A 14882-nucleotide genomic window follows, 5' to 3' on the forward strand; every position below is an offset into this window, starting at 1 on the left:
GGCCACCAAATGAGAAGAGAGGACTCTTTGGAAAAGACCCAGATGTTGGGAAAGATGGAAGGCAAAAGGAGAAGGGAATTGCAGAGGATGAGATGGTTAGATAGTATCATCAACGCAATAGCAATAGCATTTAGACTTATATACCGCTTTATAGTGCTTTCCAGCACTTTTTTTTCTAAGCGATTTTACAGAGTCAGCCTATTGCTCCCAACAATCTGGGTCCTCATTTTACCGACCTGGGAAGGATGGAAAGCTGACTCAACCTTGAACCTGGTGAGATTCAAATTGCCAAATTGCAGGCAACCAGCAGTCAGCAGAAGTAGCCTGCAGTACAGCACTCTAACCTCTGGGCCACCATGGCAATGAACATGAATTTGGGCAAATTCCAGGAGTCAGTGGAGGACAGAAGGGCCTGGCATGCTATAGTCCATATGTGGTTGTGAAGGGTCAGGCACAATTTAGCAACTGAACAAGACTACTGTCTAGCACAGAGGTCCCCAACCTTCGGGCAATGACCCACTACTGGCTGTGAACCATTTGGAACCGAGCCGCAGAAGTGCCCGGTGAGCAAGCTCACATGTGTGTGCATCTCCACTTGCATGAGCAGCAAGAACGCAGGTGTGCTCCATTTGTGTAAGTTGTGTGCATGCACGTGCTTGCACACCACTCACAAAAAACCATTGCCTTTGCCCCCCACCAGTCAGCAAAGCCGGAAAAGTTGGGCAACTCTGGTCTAGCAGATCGTAGATAAATGGAGGTATTCAGGAGGATTGTTACTGCCTTCCCCCAGAGTGGTCACCCAACCAGATTCATACGCCAAGGCATATAATACAATGGTTTCAGAGAAGCTCAGGGTATAATCTATGGAACTAAAGGCCTCTTTTGCACTGGTGAATATCACTATTTATGAAACTACTATCAGGAGAACACTGAGCAAAATTGCACGAAGAAAGTCCCTATTTTCCAAAAGGAACATTGTTGCCCACCTACAGTTTGTTAAAGACCACATCAATAAGCTAGAAGACTATTGAAAGAATGTTCTTTGGAAGTCTAAAGTAGTAATTACTACAGTGAAATCAGTATGAGATGAGATTGTTAAATATATGCAAAAGAAACAAGGCAATGGTTAAAAAAATAAGATATAGAAACAATAGATTTATTTTCCTTAATAATAATTCAAGGAAAATGCTGTAAAATTATCACTATCTTTATTTATTTATTTTTTATCCTGCCTTTATTATTTTTAGAAATAACTCAGGGCAGCAAACATATCTAGAACTGCTTCCTCCTTCTATTTTCTCCACAACAACTCTGTGAAGTGAGGTGAGCCGAGAAAGAGTGACTGGCCCAAAGACACCTAGCTGGTTTTCAAGTCTAGAACTCACAGTCTCCTGGCTTCCAGTCTGGTGCTTTCACCAGTAGACCAAATTGGAAACTTATGTTGCCAAATGTTCTGCCTTTATGCTGTTGTTTCCTTCCCTCCTTCCTGCCCTCAGTAGTGAAATCCTGGAGGAGTTACATTTTTTCTATAACAACTGAAAGAAACATGAAAAGAAAAGAAAGGGATTTATTTTTTATTTTATTTTATTTATTTGTTTGTCAAAGATGTACAAGATAACAAGTATAAGTATGAACATAAACAAGAACAAAGGGAGTAAATGCAGATCATTGGGGCAGCAAGACAGGGACGGTAGGCACGCTGGTACGCTTATGCACGCCCCCTTTAAGGACCGCTTAGGAATGGGGTGAGGTCCACAGTAGACAGTTTGAGGTTGAAGCTGTGAGGGGTTGAGGCTATCACAACGGAGTCAGGTAGGGCATTCCAGGCGTTGACCACTCTGTTACTGAAATTGTATTTTCTGCAAACGAGTTTGGAGCGGTTTACCTTGAGTTTGTATCAGTTGTTTGCCCGTGTATTATTGTGATTGAGGCTGAAGAAGTCATTGACAGGTAAGACTTTGTAACAGACAATTTTGTGTACTATGCTTAGATAGGACCGCGGGCGGTGCAGTTCTAGATTGTCTAGGTCAAGCCTGGAGGCATAGGGAATTCTATTGTGAGTGGAGGAGTGGAGTACTTTGCTCGAGAAATGCCTCTGAACCCAGTCTGCAAATATTTTCAAAAGAATTAATTATTTTCTGTTATAATAGATGCACCATTGGAAGATCTGAAAGTCTTCCACGTTAAGGACAGATCATCGTGGAAAAAAATCTATCTATGTTGTTGCTTAATGTTGACACCAACTTAATGTTGAAACCAACTGTACATAATCACATTCACATACATTTACACATGTATGTACTTGATGTACAATCATTTATATCTGCTTTATTTCATGTGTCTAGCAAGGAAAACATTTCAAAAATAAAAATGACCTGTTTGTGTTCTTGTTAGATTCAAGAAGTTTATCAGGAGTCACTGTCAAATTTATTTGCTTTGTATTTCAGTCTAGTTAAGATATTTATAAGATCCCTAAGTATTATAAAGAAAGATGTAAAAATAAATGAGTTTCCAGCTGTATGTGCTACATTCATATTGACAGTAGATTTCAAAAAGAAAGAAAGCAGATTGACTGTGTAAAATGTATGCAATTCATATCAATGAATGCCAACAGATGTAGTTTAAATCATTATTAATAATAATAATTTAAAAAATAGATCAAACTTTCCCTCTAGAGGTTTTGATCTCTGAGTCTCAACAGTTTCAGCTTTCAGGCCAATGAATCTGGATTAAGGGAGCTCTGTGTAGGGAAGACTAAGTTATTCAATCTGTTTGAATTTGATGTGTATTTCCATTTTCCATAAAACATACAATAATGCACTGATATGATATACGCTTTCCTAGACTCTGAACTGCAACTTGCATTTCGACAAATTGAATATATAAAGAAGCCATGTTTATATAGTTAGATAAATTGTGCACAAAACCCATGTGATATCAGGAAAAGATTTCTTGAAAATATGAATAATGTTAGGAATGGGCTAAAATGTGGGAAATGGGTTAAAATATGAAAACCCATTAAAGATATCAGAAGCTGTACGAAACAGAAATTGACAGATTGACTCATCCTTAACTTTAGGAGGTAAAGTCTAGAAGATTGAGCAAACTGCATTAGATGAATTAGAAGAGGCCAGCCCTATCAGCAAAATTTTCATGCAATGGATCAACAGGAAAATCACCTTTTAAGTGCTTGACAGGCAGCTTAGATTTATAGATAATGAATCGCCTAAAGCCAGAATGAGAGAATAAAGATTTAGTCCCAAGTAGATCCAGATTAAAGAAACAGCATAGAAGCATTGGGGCAACCTCTGTAAAATGCAGGGTTATACTCCCTGCATATAACAGTATATGTTATAATCTCCAGTTTGCTTGGGATTATCATAGGCTGGTGGTTACACTGGTAATACAATTGTCAGTATGTTGGTTTGTATTACTAGTGGTTCAGATGAATAAGATAAAAATTCAGGGTGATCTATAAATGTAAAAATAGATAAATGTGTAAACATATCAGGAACGCTTGCAGCTGTAACTATTTCCTACATACATGGAGCGGTACAATAATATGTGAATAGCTACCCTGTAGGGTTTCAAACCACACAAGTAGCTTTGTTCTCCTGTAGTGATGGATATATCACATTAAGTGAATACTTGAACACTGATATGTCCTGTAGTATGAGATCAAATTCTGAATTCAACTCTTTTTCTCACTCATTCCCCATCTTTGTTGTAAACAATGTAAATAATTCGGGGCATATAAATTAGAATAATCTATAAGCAACTGATTGGTAGTCAGGCTGCATCACCACACAGAAATTTTTCCCATAGTATTCAGTCCGTTGAAGAATACAAAGGTGTGTGTGTGTGTGTGTGTGTGTGTGTGTGTACGTATGTATATATATATATTCGGGTCTTTTCCCGTGTAAGATTAAGAATACCTTGGCGACGTTTCGGGAAAAGACCCGAACACACCTAGACCTACATACCTGTGCCTGTGAAAATCTACAAAAACATATATATATATGTTTTCGGCAGAATCTCATCTGCAATCATCAGGCTTCTGTATTCTGTTCGTCTGGCGAAACGTTGCTACAACTTTAAAAGCACAATTATAATGACATGGGAAAATAATAATGATGTCATTGTAGTTGTGCTTTTAAAGTTGTAGCAACGTTTCGGCAGAATCTCATCTGCCATCATCAGGCTTCTGTATTGTGTTCGTCTGTCATCTGTTGTGTTGTGTTCACACAAGCCTGAAGATGATGAATGAGACTTCATCGAAACGTCGCCTAGATACTTCCAATTTTACACGGGAGAAAACCCGAATAACCAAAGATCCACATACAAATACCCGCGAAAACCTCAGAAAACACACACACACACACACACACACACACACACACACATATATATATATATATATATATATATATATATATGAAAAATATCGATTCACAATCATAGATTATCTGCTGTCTCCAACTTTCCGTAAAAGGAAGTATATTTCTTATATGATTATTTTTAGAAAGACGTTCTTATCATTCTGCTCCAGAAAAAAAAAAGTCTTGTGGCATATTAAAACTTTTATATTGATATCAGGGGTGGGATTCAAATTTTTTAACAACTGGTTCTGTGGGCGTGGCTTAGTTGGTGGGTGTGCCTTGGTGGTCATGTGACTGGCTGGGTGTGGCCAACTCAACATCACTCACATCGAGGCACGCATCTCCTCGCCTGGCCTCTCATGACTGTGGAGATGCTGCAACAGTCGTAAGTGTGAAAAATGGTCATAAGTCACTTTTTTCAGTGCCATTGTAACTTTGAATGGTCACTCCACACAAGCAAAGTACCAGCAAAGGAGGGGAAAATAACTCCAGAGAGGTTCCTGAGACAGGAAGTCTAGTCTTGCCAAGAATGTAATAAGGCTTAACGGAGAGGCAGTTTCTGTAAGCAACACCAGAATGTTTCCTTCCTGCCTTCTTTACAGAATTAGGCCAGTCATTTCTTCTAACAACCGGTTCTCCAAACTGCTTAGAATGTTAACAACCAGTTCTAGCAAATAGGTGCGAACCTGTAGAATCCCACCCATGATTGATATGTGAGCTTTCGTGGATTGTGGTCTACTTCATTAAAAGGCACCAGTTCGGATAAGAAGGATGGTTATATATAAAAAAGTTTTACACTGAGAGCAAAGAGCTACTTTAATAAGATTATATGCTGGTCAGTTTAATTTGTTACAGCTCTGAATCTGGCCAAGATAAATCATACAAAATGAGCTTATTTCAGCTGATGATTTTCCAAGTTGGGCTGCCTTCACAATTTTTTTTAAAAAAAGAAAGCTCTGCTTAATGAAGAAATATGGCTGATTTGTCTCTTTGCTGACTAAATATATAAAATCATGAAAATTAGACTGAAATGACAGATCTATATATTATCAAAACTGCTGATCTTTTCAATGCAGCTAGAGAAAAATAAAAATCCTCTTTTTTTTCTTCTTCTTGCGGCTTCATTATAGGCCGGAAATGGGCAAATTTCATTACTAACTCCTATTTGTTTCCTCAGTTATTTCTGTTTCTTAATAGTTATTCTTTAATTGCACTATGATAAGATCCTTGCCGCTTTAAAACATTTCCCCACTGGCCTCCATTCTATTAAGGACCCTGCCTGCCTGCCAAGAGCATAAAATTAAAAATCAAACCACCACTTCAGAAAGGTTTCACATGTGCCACCCTGAAAATGTTTCTGTAGCTTACAGCCTTTTAATTGCAGCACCAGCTTAACAGCACAATCTCCCCCAGTGTTTTAAACTGTTTTCCTTTGAAATCCAAGAGAGGCAGGAGAAGAGTTCTCGTTTAACACTGTGATTTACACTCCGTGTGGATCAAAATCCTGTATGCCTTCATAGCCCTTTCCCAGCTTAAATTTGTTTGCTCACATTCTGGATATTTTTGTCAGAATAACCAAATAACAGAGTTGGAAGAAACCTTGGAGGTCTTTTAATCCAACCTCTACTCAAGCAGGAGACCCTACACCATTTCAGATAAATGGCTGTCCAATCTCTTCTTTAAAACCTCCAGTGATGAAGCAGCCCCAACTTCTGGAGGCAAGTTATTCCACTGATTAATTGTTGTCATTGTCAGTAAATTTCTCCTTAGTTCTAGGTTGGTTCTCTCCTTTGATTACATTCCATCCATTGCTTCTTGTCCTGCCCTCAGGTGAATTGATTGATTTCCCCCTCTTTTTTGTGCCAGCCCCTTAGACATTGGAACACTGCTATCATGTCATCCCTAATCCTTCTTTTCATTAAATTAAACATATCCAATTCCTGTAACCGTTCCTTAAGTGTATGTAAAGCATGTGAACAGATTGTTAGGATTGAATGGGACGATGATCTGCCTGTTTAAGAACAACACTGATACTGATACATATTTGCTTTATTTAATATTTTTATGAAACCATTGCACCTATTTTGTCCTTTCTAATCCTATAGGTTTTTTTTTTAACTTATTGGAGATCTTGTTTTCTTCAGAAAGCCCCAGCTCCAGCTAACTAATTATAAAGTATGGAGAGAGAGAGAAAAACAAAACAAAACACAAGCATACAGCTATTCCATCGTACAGTACTCATAACTTCCACAAATCTGTCCTCCTGATATCTCTTGAGCAGGGGTCTCAAACTTGCGGCCCGCAGGCCAATTGCGGCCCGCAGGATGATATCCTGTGGCCCCCACCGTGATATGAAAGTATAATATTAGTGCGGCCCGCAGGGGGAATGGACTTCTGAAGGAAGTCCCACCCGCCGTTCCTCGTCATGGCTTCTTCTCCACCCTGAACTTTAACAAGTCCAAGTACAGGTCCAGACTTACTGATGATCATCTTCAAGCCATACTGAGGGTCTCAAGTGCCTCCTCTCTCAAGCCAAATGTGGCTCAGATATGTGAGAGGAAGCGTTGTCAAGTCTCTGGTAGCAAGGCGTAAGCTGGAGAAGCCATGTTCTGAGGAACTGTTCATTCAATGTTCCATTCATGTGTTCAGGACAGTTCATGTATTGGAGAAATCATTAATTGTTGATAACATTTGAAGATATTTTTTTAACAACGTTTTTTGTGGAATCCCTTATGTGGCCCAGCCTCACCCAGCCTCTGCCTCCAGCGGCCCCCAGGTAAATTGAGTTTGAGACCCCTGCTCTTGAGAGGGTGAATACTTGATTGCCTATAGGGACTACTCTCAATATGCTAGGAGGGATAGAAGTAGACAAAATAATTGATGAAGAAAATCATGATCGGACCAAATTGTGCTTTAAATATCACACCAGAGTCAAAATTGGCTTGGCACAGATAGTGTACAAATAAATGCAATTACATTTGACTCTATTTAAAACATTATTTCTTTTTACATTAGCATCCAAATTTGTTTTCTCTGTGTCCCAGAAATCCCCATACCCACCTAGTGCAACTATCACAAGGTCCATTACTTGTTGAAAATGTTCTTAATCAAGAGAGCTCTTTGACCTACAGCAAAACACAGCAAAGACAAATAGTGAGATATTTGTCTATGTTTCAGCATTCCCATGGATGCAATTATCAAGGATATTATCCAAACCTACAGATATCTTAAAAGGACAATAATGCATCATAAGACACATGGCAAAGTACCCAGATCTCTTTTCACTGCTTTTTCTTATTGAAGTAAATACACCAAGGAAACAGAACAATTTTCAAGTCACCAAAATAGATTTTGTTCCACAGACAGTTCCATGTAATTCATCAAGTTCAGATCCCAAACCGTTTTCGGGAGCCTCTATTTTATTTGATTTAGTTTAGATTAGATTATAGAGTACAGACCCTTGGTTTAATGATGTAGATGTGTATCATGATTAATGAAATCTGGTAAACTTAAAAATAAATAATTGAACTTGTTTCCCATGAAAGCAGGCTGGTACTTATTACCAATTCTACAAAACATAGGCAATAGAGAGCAATTGTTTTATCAGTAATCAAGTAATTATACTATACTAATATCCATGGATTACTGGATATTACTGATAGATCTTGATAAACCAGATCTATCAGTAATCTTTGTAATTATACTATTTTTACAAAGCAATGAAAAAACAAAACAAATGAAGACCAATATACATGTTCCAGGCAGTGATGGGGTTCAAAAGTTACCATCACTGGTTCTGTAGGCGTGGCTTGGTGGGCATGGCTGCAGGGCTGGGATCCTGAAACTTTGTGTGACTTGCGTGCACATGCGTGCACCAAATGCACACTTTGCACACATTGAAACAGTAAAAGCTAAGCTACTGTACCTCTCAGCTGTTTAGCCCAGCAATCTGCTCTGCTGCGCCAAACAGCTGAGGGGTTAAAAAGGACCTGGGAGCAGGGGCGGACGGGTGGGCCCAACCGCAGAGACTTTGAGCGAACTGGTTCTCTGCCAGCTGATCTTTGGTGCTACCAGCATACCAGAACCAGGCCAAACCCGTAGAATAGCACCACTGGTTCCAGGTTAATGTTGTAGGATCCAAAGTGGGTCAGTCATGGGGGACCAGAGGTTTAGTCTTCTGAGCTTTTGGACTCTTTCTAGAAGGAACTTCAAGGAACTTCTCTCTCACCAGAATCACACATTCTGCAGAGAGAAGTGACTCAGATTGGATCCTGCAAAAAACAAAGAACCTTAGATTTTGACTCAATTTTGAAACAACGTTTGATTGTTTATTTCCAACCCATTTTTTACTCACGTTTGCAGGTCCTAGAAAAGCTCTCTTCTTCTTCCCGTGTTTTCTCCACAGTGTTCATCCCCCTTTTTTTCCTGAGTTCTAGTCCTTATTCTCAATTTTGACGTGCTGTATTCTTAAAATACTGGCTTAGCATTTCTTAATGTGAATTTGTCTTAGCTTTTTCTACTTATTGTCCCTGTCCCAAAAATATTCTTCCTACTTTGTAGTACAGCAGACGAAGACATCCCTACTTTATATCTACTACACATTCTTTAATGTGTAATGGCAATGTGTATCAACTACACATACTATAGATTTACATCTATATATATGTTATGATTTTATATTCTTCTACCCCGATCTAATATGGTTACAAAGTCTTCAAACAAATATTAAAAGTATCAAATATATATCTATGTCTAAAAACCTATGCCACTATGGTTCAATGAACATTACATTTGGTATGGACCCCAAGGACATCTCTGTATGAATCATAGTCTGGAGAAAGCTAGCATTGTCCTTCGGAGTCAACTGGCTATCTGTAAAACAGCAAAAATATTTACCAGCTTGAAGCAGTAGATCACATATAATTATATACAAGCAACTAGGGAGAATTCTAGCAACACACACAATCAGGGATATTTTTCAAAGGGGGTGCCTTTCTAATATGAAATGATGCATGAATAGAACCTTTGAAATATGTAAAGAGGTGGGTGGCATATAAATATAATAAATAAAGTAGGCAACTAAGATACATGAAATCCCTGTTTGTGGATTCTTTTCCCCTCTACTTTCCACATTTTAATAAAAATAGATACATGGAGAATTAGGGAGGTAGTAAGATTTATTGGAACATAGAATACCCTTCTAGTAGGACGATCATATTTTCATTTTGTATGTATTGTATTTCTCAGTAAATGTAATAAGTATCAAATGCTGCAACAATATCAGCAAGTGCCACCAACACCCAAAGAATACTGAGATAATTATTCCCAGAATAGAATAGAATAAAATAAGCGTAACACTATCACATTATAAGAAGAGGAAACGTAATACTTGGACCTAAAATATGAAGAGTTATTTTTAGTTATAGAACCACAACCTTTTTCTTAATAGCAAAAACCACAAGGATAGGGAAATCTTTTTCAAGATCATGGTTTTATCACACTATTACTTAAAAAAAAAGCTAACTGTATGATATCTGTGACCAGACAATCCTGTTCAGATGTACCCAAAATATATGTTGTTAGTGTTGATATATGCCATGCTCATCACATAGCAGAAAGAGCGCATGGAGCAGGATGCCTATCTTAAACAAGATGGCTTCACAAAAGAGGGAAAAAGAGAAACAAGGAAACAAAGCAGGAAGCAGAAGCACATTAGTTTAAATAATAAAATAAAGGGGGAGTTCTTGTGATAGCGGTGGTGTGAAGTTTTAGCTATTTTTCCTGAATAGGAGCACATTAGGAAGCAAAGTCAGTTGACTCTCCATAATACCCGTGAATAGGATTTTAGTATAAGCAACATTGAACATCCTGTTCTATGTACACCAAAGCCCCTACATCCAATCTCTTTTTAGGAAGATATACAATGCTGATTAAACTGGCAAACTTCAGGGTTTGACTAAAACCTCATACTTTGTTCTGCTTTTTCTCCATTTTATGATACGATGGTGCTGATATACAGTGGGAGAGGAGAAATTAGACTCCAGCCTCAAATGATGTAATAGGAAAAGCAGAAACAAGATTGGGATTGTGGCTGCAAGGAGTATCGTATCTATTGTGGAGCTTTTTTCTCTTATTACACAGGTCTTGTGTAGTTTCAGTTTTAGTGGCTGAAACTATGGTGGCGCAGTGGTTAGAATGCAGTACTACAGGCTACTTGTGACTGCTGGCTGCCTGCAGTTCAGCAGTTCGATCCTGACCAGCTCAAGGTTGACTCAGTCTTCCATCCTTCCAAGGTTGGTAAAATGAGGACTCAGATTGTTAGGGGCAATATACTGACTCTGTAAAACTGCTTAGAGAGGACTGTAAAGCACTGTGGAATGGTATATAAGTCTAAGTTGCTATTGCTATTAGTCATAAACATGGGTCTCCAAACTTGGCAAGTTCAAGACTTATGGACTTCAATTCCCAGAATGCTGGTGGAGGAATTCTGGGAGTTGAAGTCCAAAAGTCTGGACAAAAGCATTAGCTGGAATTTTCAATACAGGTAGTCCTTGAGTTACAATCATTCATTTAGTGACCATTACATCTGTGCTGAAAAACGTGATTTGTCACCATTTTTCACACTCACAACCATTACAGCATCACAAGATCAAAAGTCACAAGATCAAAATTCAGATGCTTGGTAACCGACTCATATTTACATAGTTACTTCTGACAAACAAAGTCAATGGGGAAGCCAGATCCACTTAACAACCATGTTACTCATTTAACAACTGCAGTGATTCGTTTAATAACCAAAAGTTTATTAAGAAGAAAGATCATAAAAGGGACAAAACTCGCTTAAAAACTGTCTTGCTTAGCAATGGAAATGTTGGGCCATAAAGCAAGGACTGCCTATATTCAGAATGACTTAGTACCAGATGAATCTGGATGATTTTTTTTCTTTTTTTAGTCTATTCCAAGCTCCATTTTTACCACAGACAGGATGGGCTGCGGAAAAAAGATGTTTTTCACTGGTTGTACCTTGGCTTTAAAACAACCTCTTTAAAAATGTTTACATGGTATAAAATGCCTTCATGCAGTACCAACTGCCTTTCATTTTATTTATTTATTTTTTTAAAAAGGTGTTTTGTTCACACAGATCCACTCAGAAAATCGATGGTTCTACACTTCGGCCCTTATTGCTTGGTGTTTTGTTGCAGTAGCTACATCACCGGTAGTTTTACTTTTTTCTTCTACCAGAAGTAACATTTCGTGGGGTTTGCGGATATTTTGACACTGTGTTTTAATACCGTATTGTAGAAGAAATCATTTCAGCATTTCTTTTTACTGTTTTACTATTGCCTGTTTTTCTTTTCTTTATTTTTTTTTCAGTGAAGTGCCGGAAAATGTTGTGTAGTGCAGAACAACGACTCTTACAGCACCTCCTTCTCTTTGATGGAACAGCTTGCAAAGGATTCTCCACGGTTTTATAGCAGCCACAACACACTCTCAGGCAGGCAAAAGGGAAGAAAAGTTGATTCTCCTGCGTTGTTTATTTGAAAGTCTGCCAAACTCCTGCTGAGGGAGCCAATGCCAACCTTTTGCTCTTACTTTCCATTGATCTAAAAGAACTGAGGGGACTAAACAAAAAAAAAAACCCTCACACTTCAGATCACAAGACTAGATGGTAAACAATTGTTTATTATGAACCATCAGAAGAGATAAATAAGGAAAGCGGGTACATATCGTAAAGCTTGAAAAGCTTGTCAGTGCTGAAATCTCAGTAAAAAGCTTTGAAAAATGTGAATAAAATATGTTATTGATTAAAGCATTCAGAACTTCAGGGGAGTTTCCTGCAGGTCTGGTTATTTAAGGTAAGCATAAGTAAGCTCATCCAACATAGAAATGAGAGAAAACAAGTTTCTAGAAACCACAGATTGTGTGAAAGCTCATATTTTCTTCTTAGTAATAAAAAGGGCCTATAGCACTACTTTATACTAGTAATTTTATGAAACACTTAATATTTTAATCCTGATTTAAATCTTATAAGATGTAAGCAAACTTTCTTTGAAGGCTTAGAGTAACTTCTAGGCCAAAATATTCATGAAAATTTGTTTTCCTCTCTCCTTCAGAGGATCTTCTAATACCACAATTCCCCCACCCCCAGCCCTCCAAAAATAAGCTAAAGTAAACTTACATTGCTAGTACAACACAATTGTGGTAGATTCTCAAACAGTTTTAAAAAATCTCCACCATCTTTGTTCCGCATTACTTTCACTCCTCACAATGAATTTACTGTGTAATGAGACTAAAATAAAATCAAAGCAAAAAACATTTCTGTATTACACAGCAGATAGTGTTGCATTGTAAGCAAATATATTGCCAAGTGTCAGGCAATAGCCAAATACCAGACAATTGGTTCTTTGAGACTCAGGAGACAATAACACACAAGTAAAAAGATGTTAAGCTTTATTATTTAGCAGAGCCATTTCAACCAAAACACAAAAGCATAACATATCTAGCAAGATGATAATAAACTTTCCAGGAGCCCCAAAGGAACATAGAGAAACCTTAAGACAGCCACATACACACACAACACCAGGTTGATGTCAAAGCACAAGGGGCAATATCAGAGTGTTTTTTTGTCCCTATTTTGCATCAGATCATGGGCTAAGAGGTCGATTATTCATGCTTGGTACACAAAACTCATGACTTGTTTACATGGCATCACTTGCCTGAACTTAGCTGGATGGTACACTTGTTCATCATGCAAATTGACAACACCTGGGATGAAAATGAAAAAAAATCTGGTAATTATAGATAAGCAGGTGCCAATTTTAGTAATCTTGGGGTCCTCTTTAATGTACTACAGCTGTGTTGAGATTTTTCTCTTAGCAGGAACAGGAAGGAACAAGCAATTTAGAAACCATCGTAACTCAGAACTCTACACTTCTAGAGTGTTCTTAATGTGAAGGAGAGATCAAAAGATGTCATTACACTGCTCATAAAAGTACATCTCTCACATTTTTATCCTGCTTTCCCTTTTATCTAACCAGTAAATCTGTATGTAGACTAGACTGAGCATGAATTTTCTAGATCAATGGGATTCGAATCCAAATTGTGTTACGGTAGTGGCAATGTAGAAGACCGTTGTATTTTGAGCAGTTACTACCGTAACACAATTTGGATTCGAATCCCATTGATCTAGAAAATTCATGTTCAGTCTAGTCTACATACAGATTTACTGGTTAGATAAAAGGGAAAGCAGGATAAAAATGTGAGAGATGTACTTTTAAAAACTGCTTATCAAACAAAAGAATATATTGAAATATAAAGAAAAAGCACAGTATATCCAACCTTACCAGTTCATAATTTAAAGCTAGACTGCATTTGGCTTGAGAAATCCCATTAGTTTTCTAAAAATCCTTATAATAACAAATAGGTAGATATACTGCTAATAGTAATACATATATTTCAAAATGTTCAGATCAACATCTTACTGATTCTGATTCTTACTGATTCTCATAAATGTCCTTCTTTCGACTTTGCAATGTTATCACTTTTAATTAGAGAATTAGAGAAACTAAAAAAAAGCAGAATGCATGCTTTTGGAACTGTATTAAGAATCCCCCTTCAGGATATATTTTTTAAACATTCAGAAGCACAAAAACGTTAACACTTTTTCTTTCTATAATTATCCTGCAGTATGTAATCAGTACTCAACATACCCCTGAGGAAAGGAAAAAAGAAGCCTTGCCCTTTAAGGAATAGGCAAAGTTCTTTCCTTTTGTGGATTCAAATTTCCCCGCTGGGAGAAATGCAAAATGATTTGGTCAGCTGCGTTGAAAGTCAGAATCAGTTTATTAATAGGAAGGCAGATAAGAAATCTCACAGCATTCCTAAGATTAATCTAATAAGTGAGTAGGAAAACCTCTCTTTTATACACTTCAGGTTCTTTGATTTGTAAGTGAAGTCTTTGATTTGTGTGTGTTGAATTCCTGTCTCTTTGAGATTAGGATCTTTTCCTGGGATCTTGGTTTTATGGTCCTGATTCTTTGTAGTTGCTTGTTTACTATCATGGTTCCTTCCTGCCATGCCTTTTGGTTTGCTTTTCACAAGTTTTTTTATAGCTTGCCATCTATTTGATTTCTATGGGAAAGGATCTTAGCTAGTTTGTAGGGTTTTTTTCTCTGTATCTCATGCCTGTAATTTTCTCCTTCCTTTGTTGTGAAAAGTAAGCTGGCTACTTGAGAAAGGATGGGGGCTGTTTTCCTAGAAGAGAGGAGAATCGTAACTTCCAACACCCCAAAAGTAGAATATAGTAGGACAAGAAATTTAGGTAACCTTAAATGAAAATGAAACTACCTTGAAATACATTCACGATTAGTTTCATAATAGGACATGAAATAATTATATAAATGAAGATGTGAGAGCTCACAGAAGAAAAATACTTATACCATTAAATTTATTTATTGATTTATTTGTCAAACATGTACAAGATAACAAGTATAGGTATGAACA

At 37.5% G+C, this 14882-nt stretch overlaps 2 protein-coding genes across 2 annotated transcripts in view; one reads left to right on the top strand and one right to left on the bottom strand.

The window, feature by feature from the left end:
- Positions 1-12204, top strand: part of LYPD1 (LY6/PLAUR domain containing 1) — a 68914-nt gene extending 56710 nt beyond the window's left edge. The window contains exon 3 of the mRNA XM_087950141.1: positions 11754-12204. Within this exon, the coding sequence (XP_087806267.1) occupies positions 11754-11854 (101 nt within the window). The 3' untranslated portion in view covers positions 11855-12204. The remainder of the gene's footprint in view (positions 1-11753) is intronic.
- GPR39 (G protein-coupled receptor 39) overlaps positions 1-14882 on the bottom strand; it is a 167714-nt gene that overhangs the window by 29031 nt on the left and 123801 nt on the right. The gene's annotated exons all lie outside the window — the stretch shown is intronic.

Source organism: Notechis scutatus, chromosome 1, assembly GCF_049901735.1.
Source record: "Notechis scutatus isolate UNSWTSFEM ecotype Mainland chromosome 1, rNotScu1.2, whole genome shotgun sequence".
Lineage (NCBI taxonomy): Eukaryota > Metazoa > Chordata > Lepidosauria > Squamata > Elapidae > Notechis > Notechis scutatus.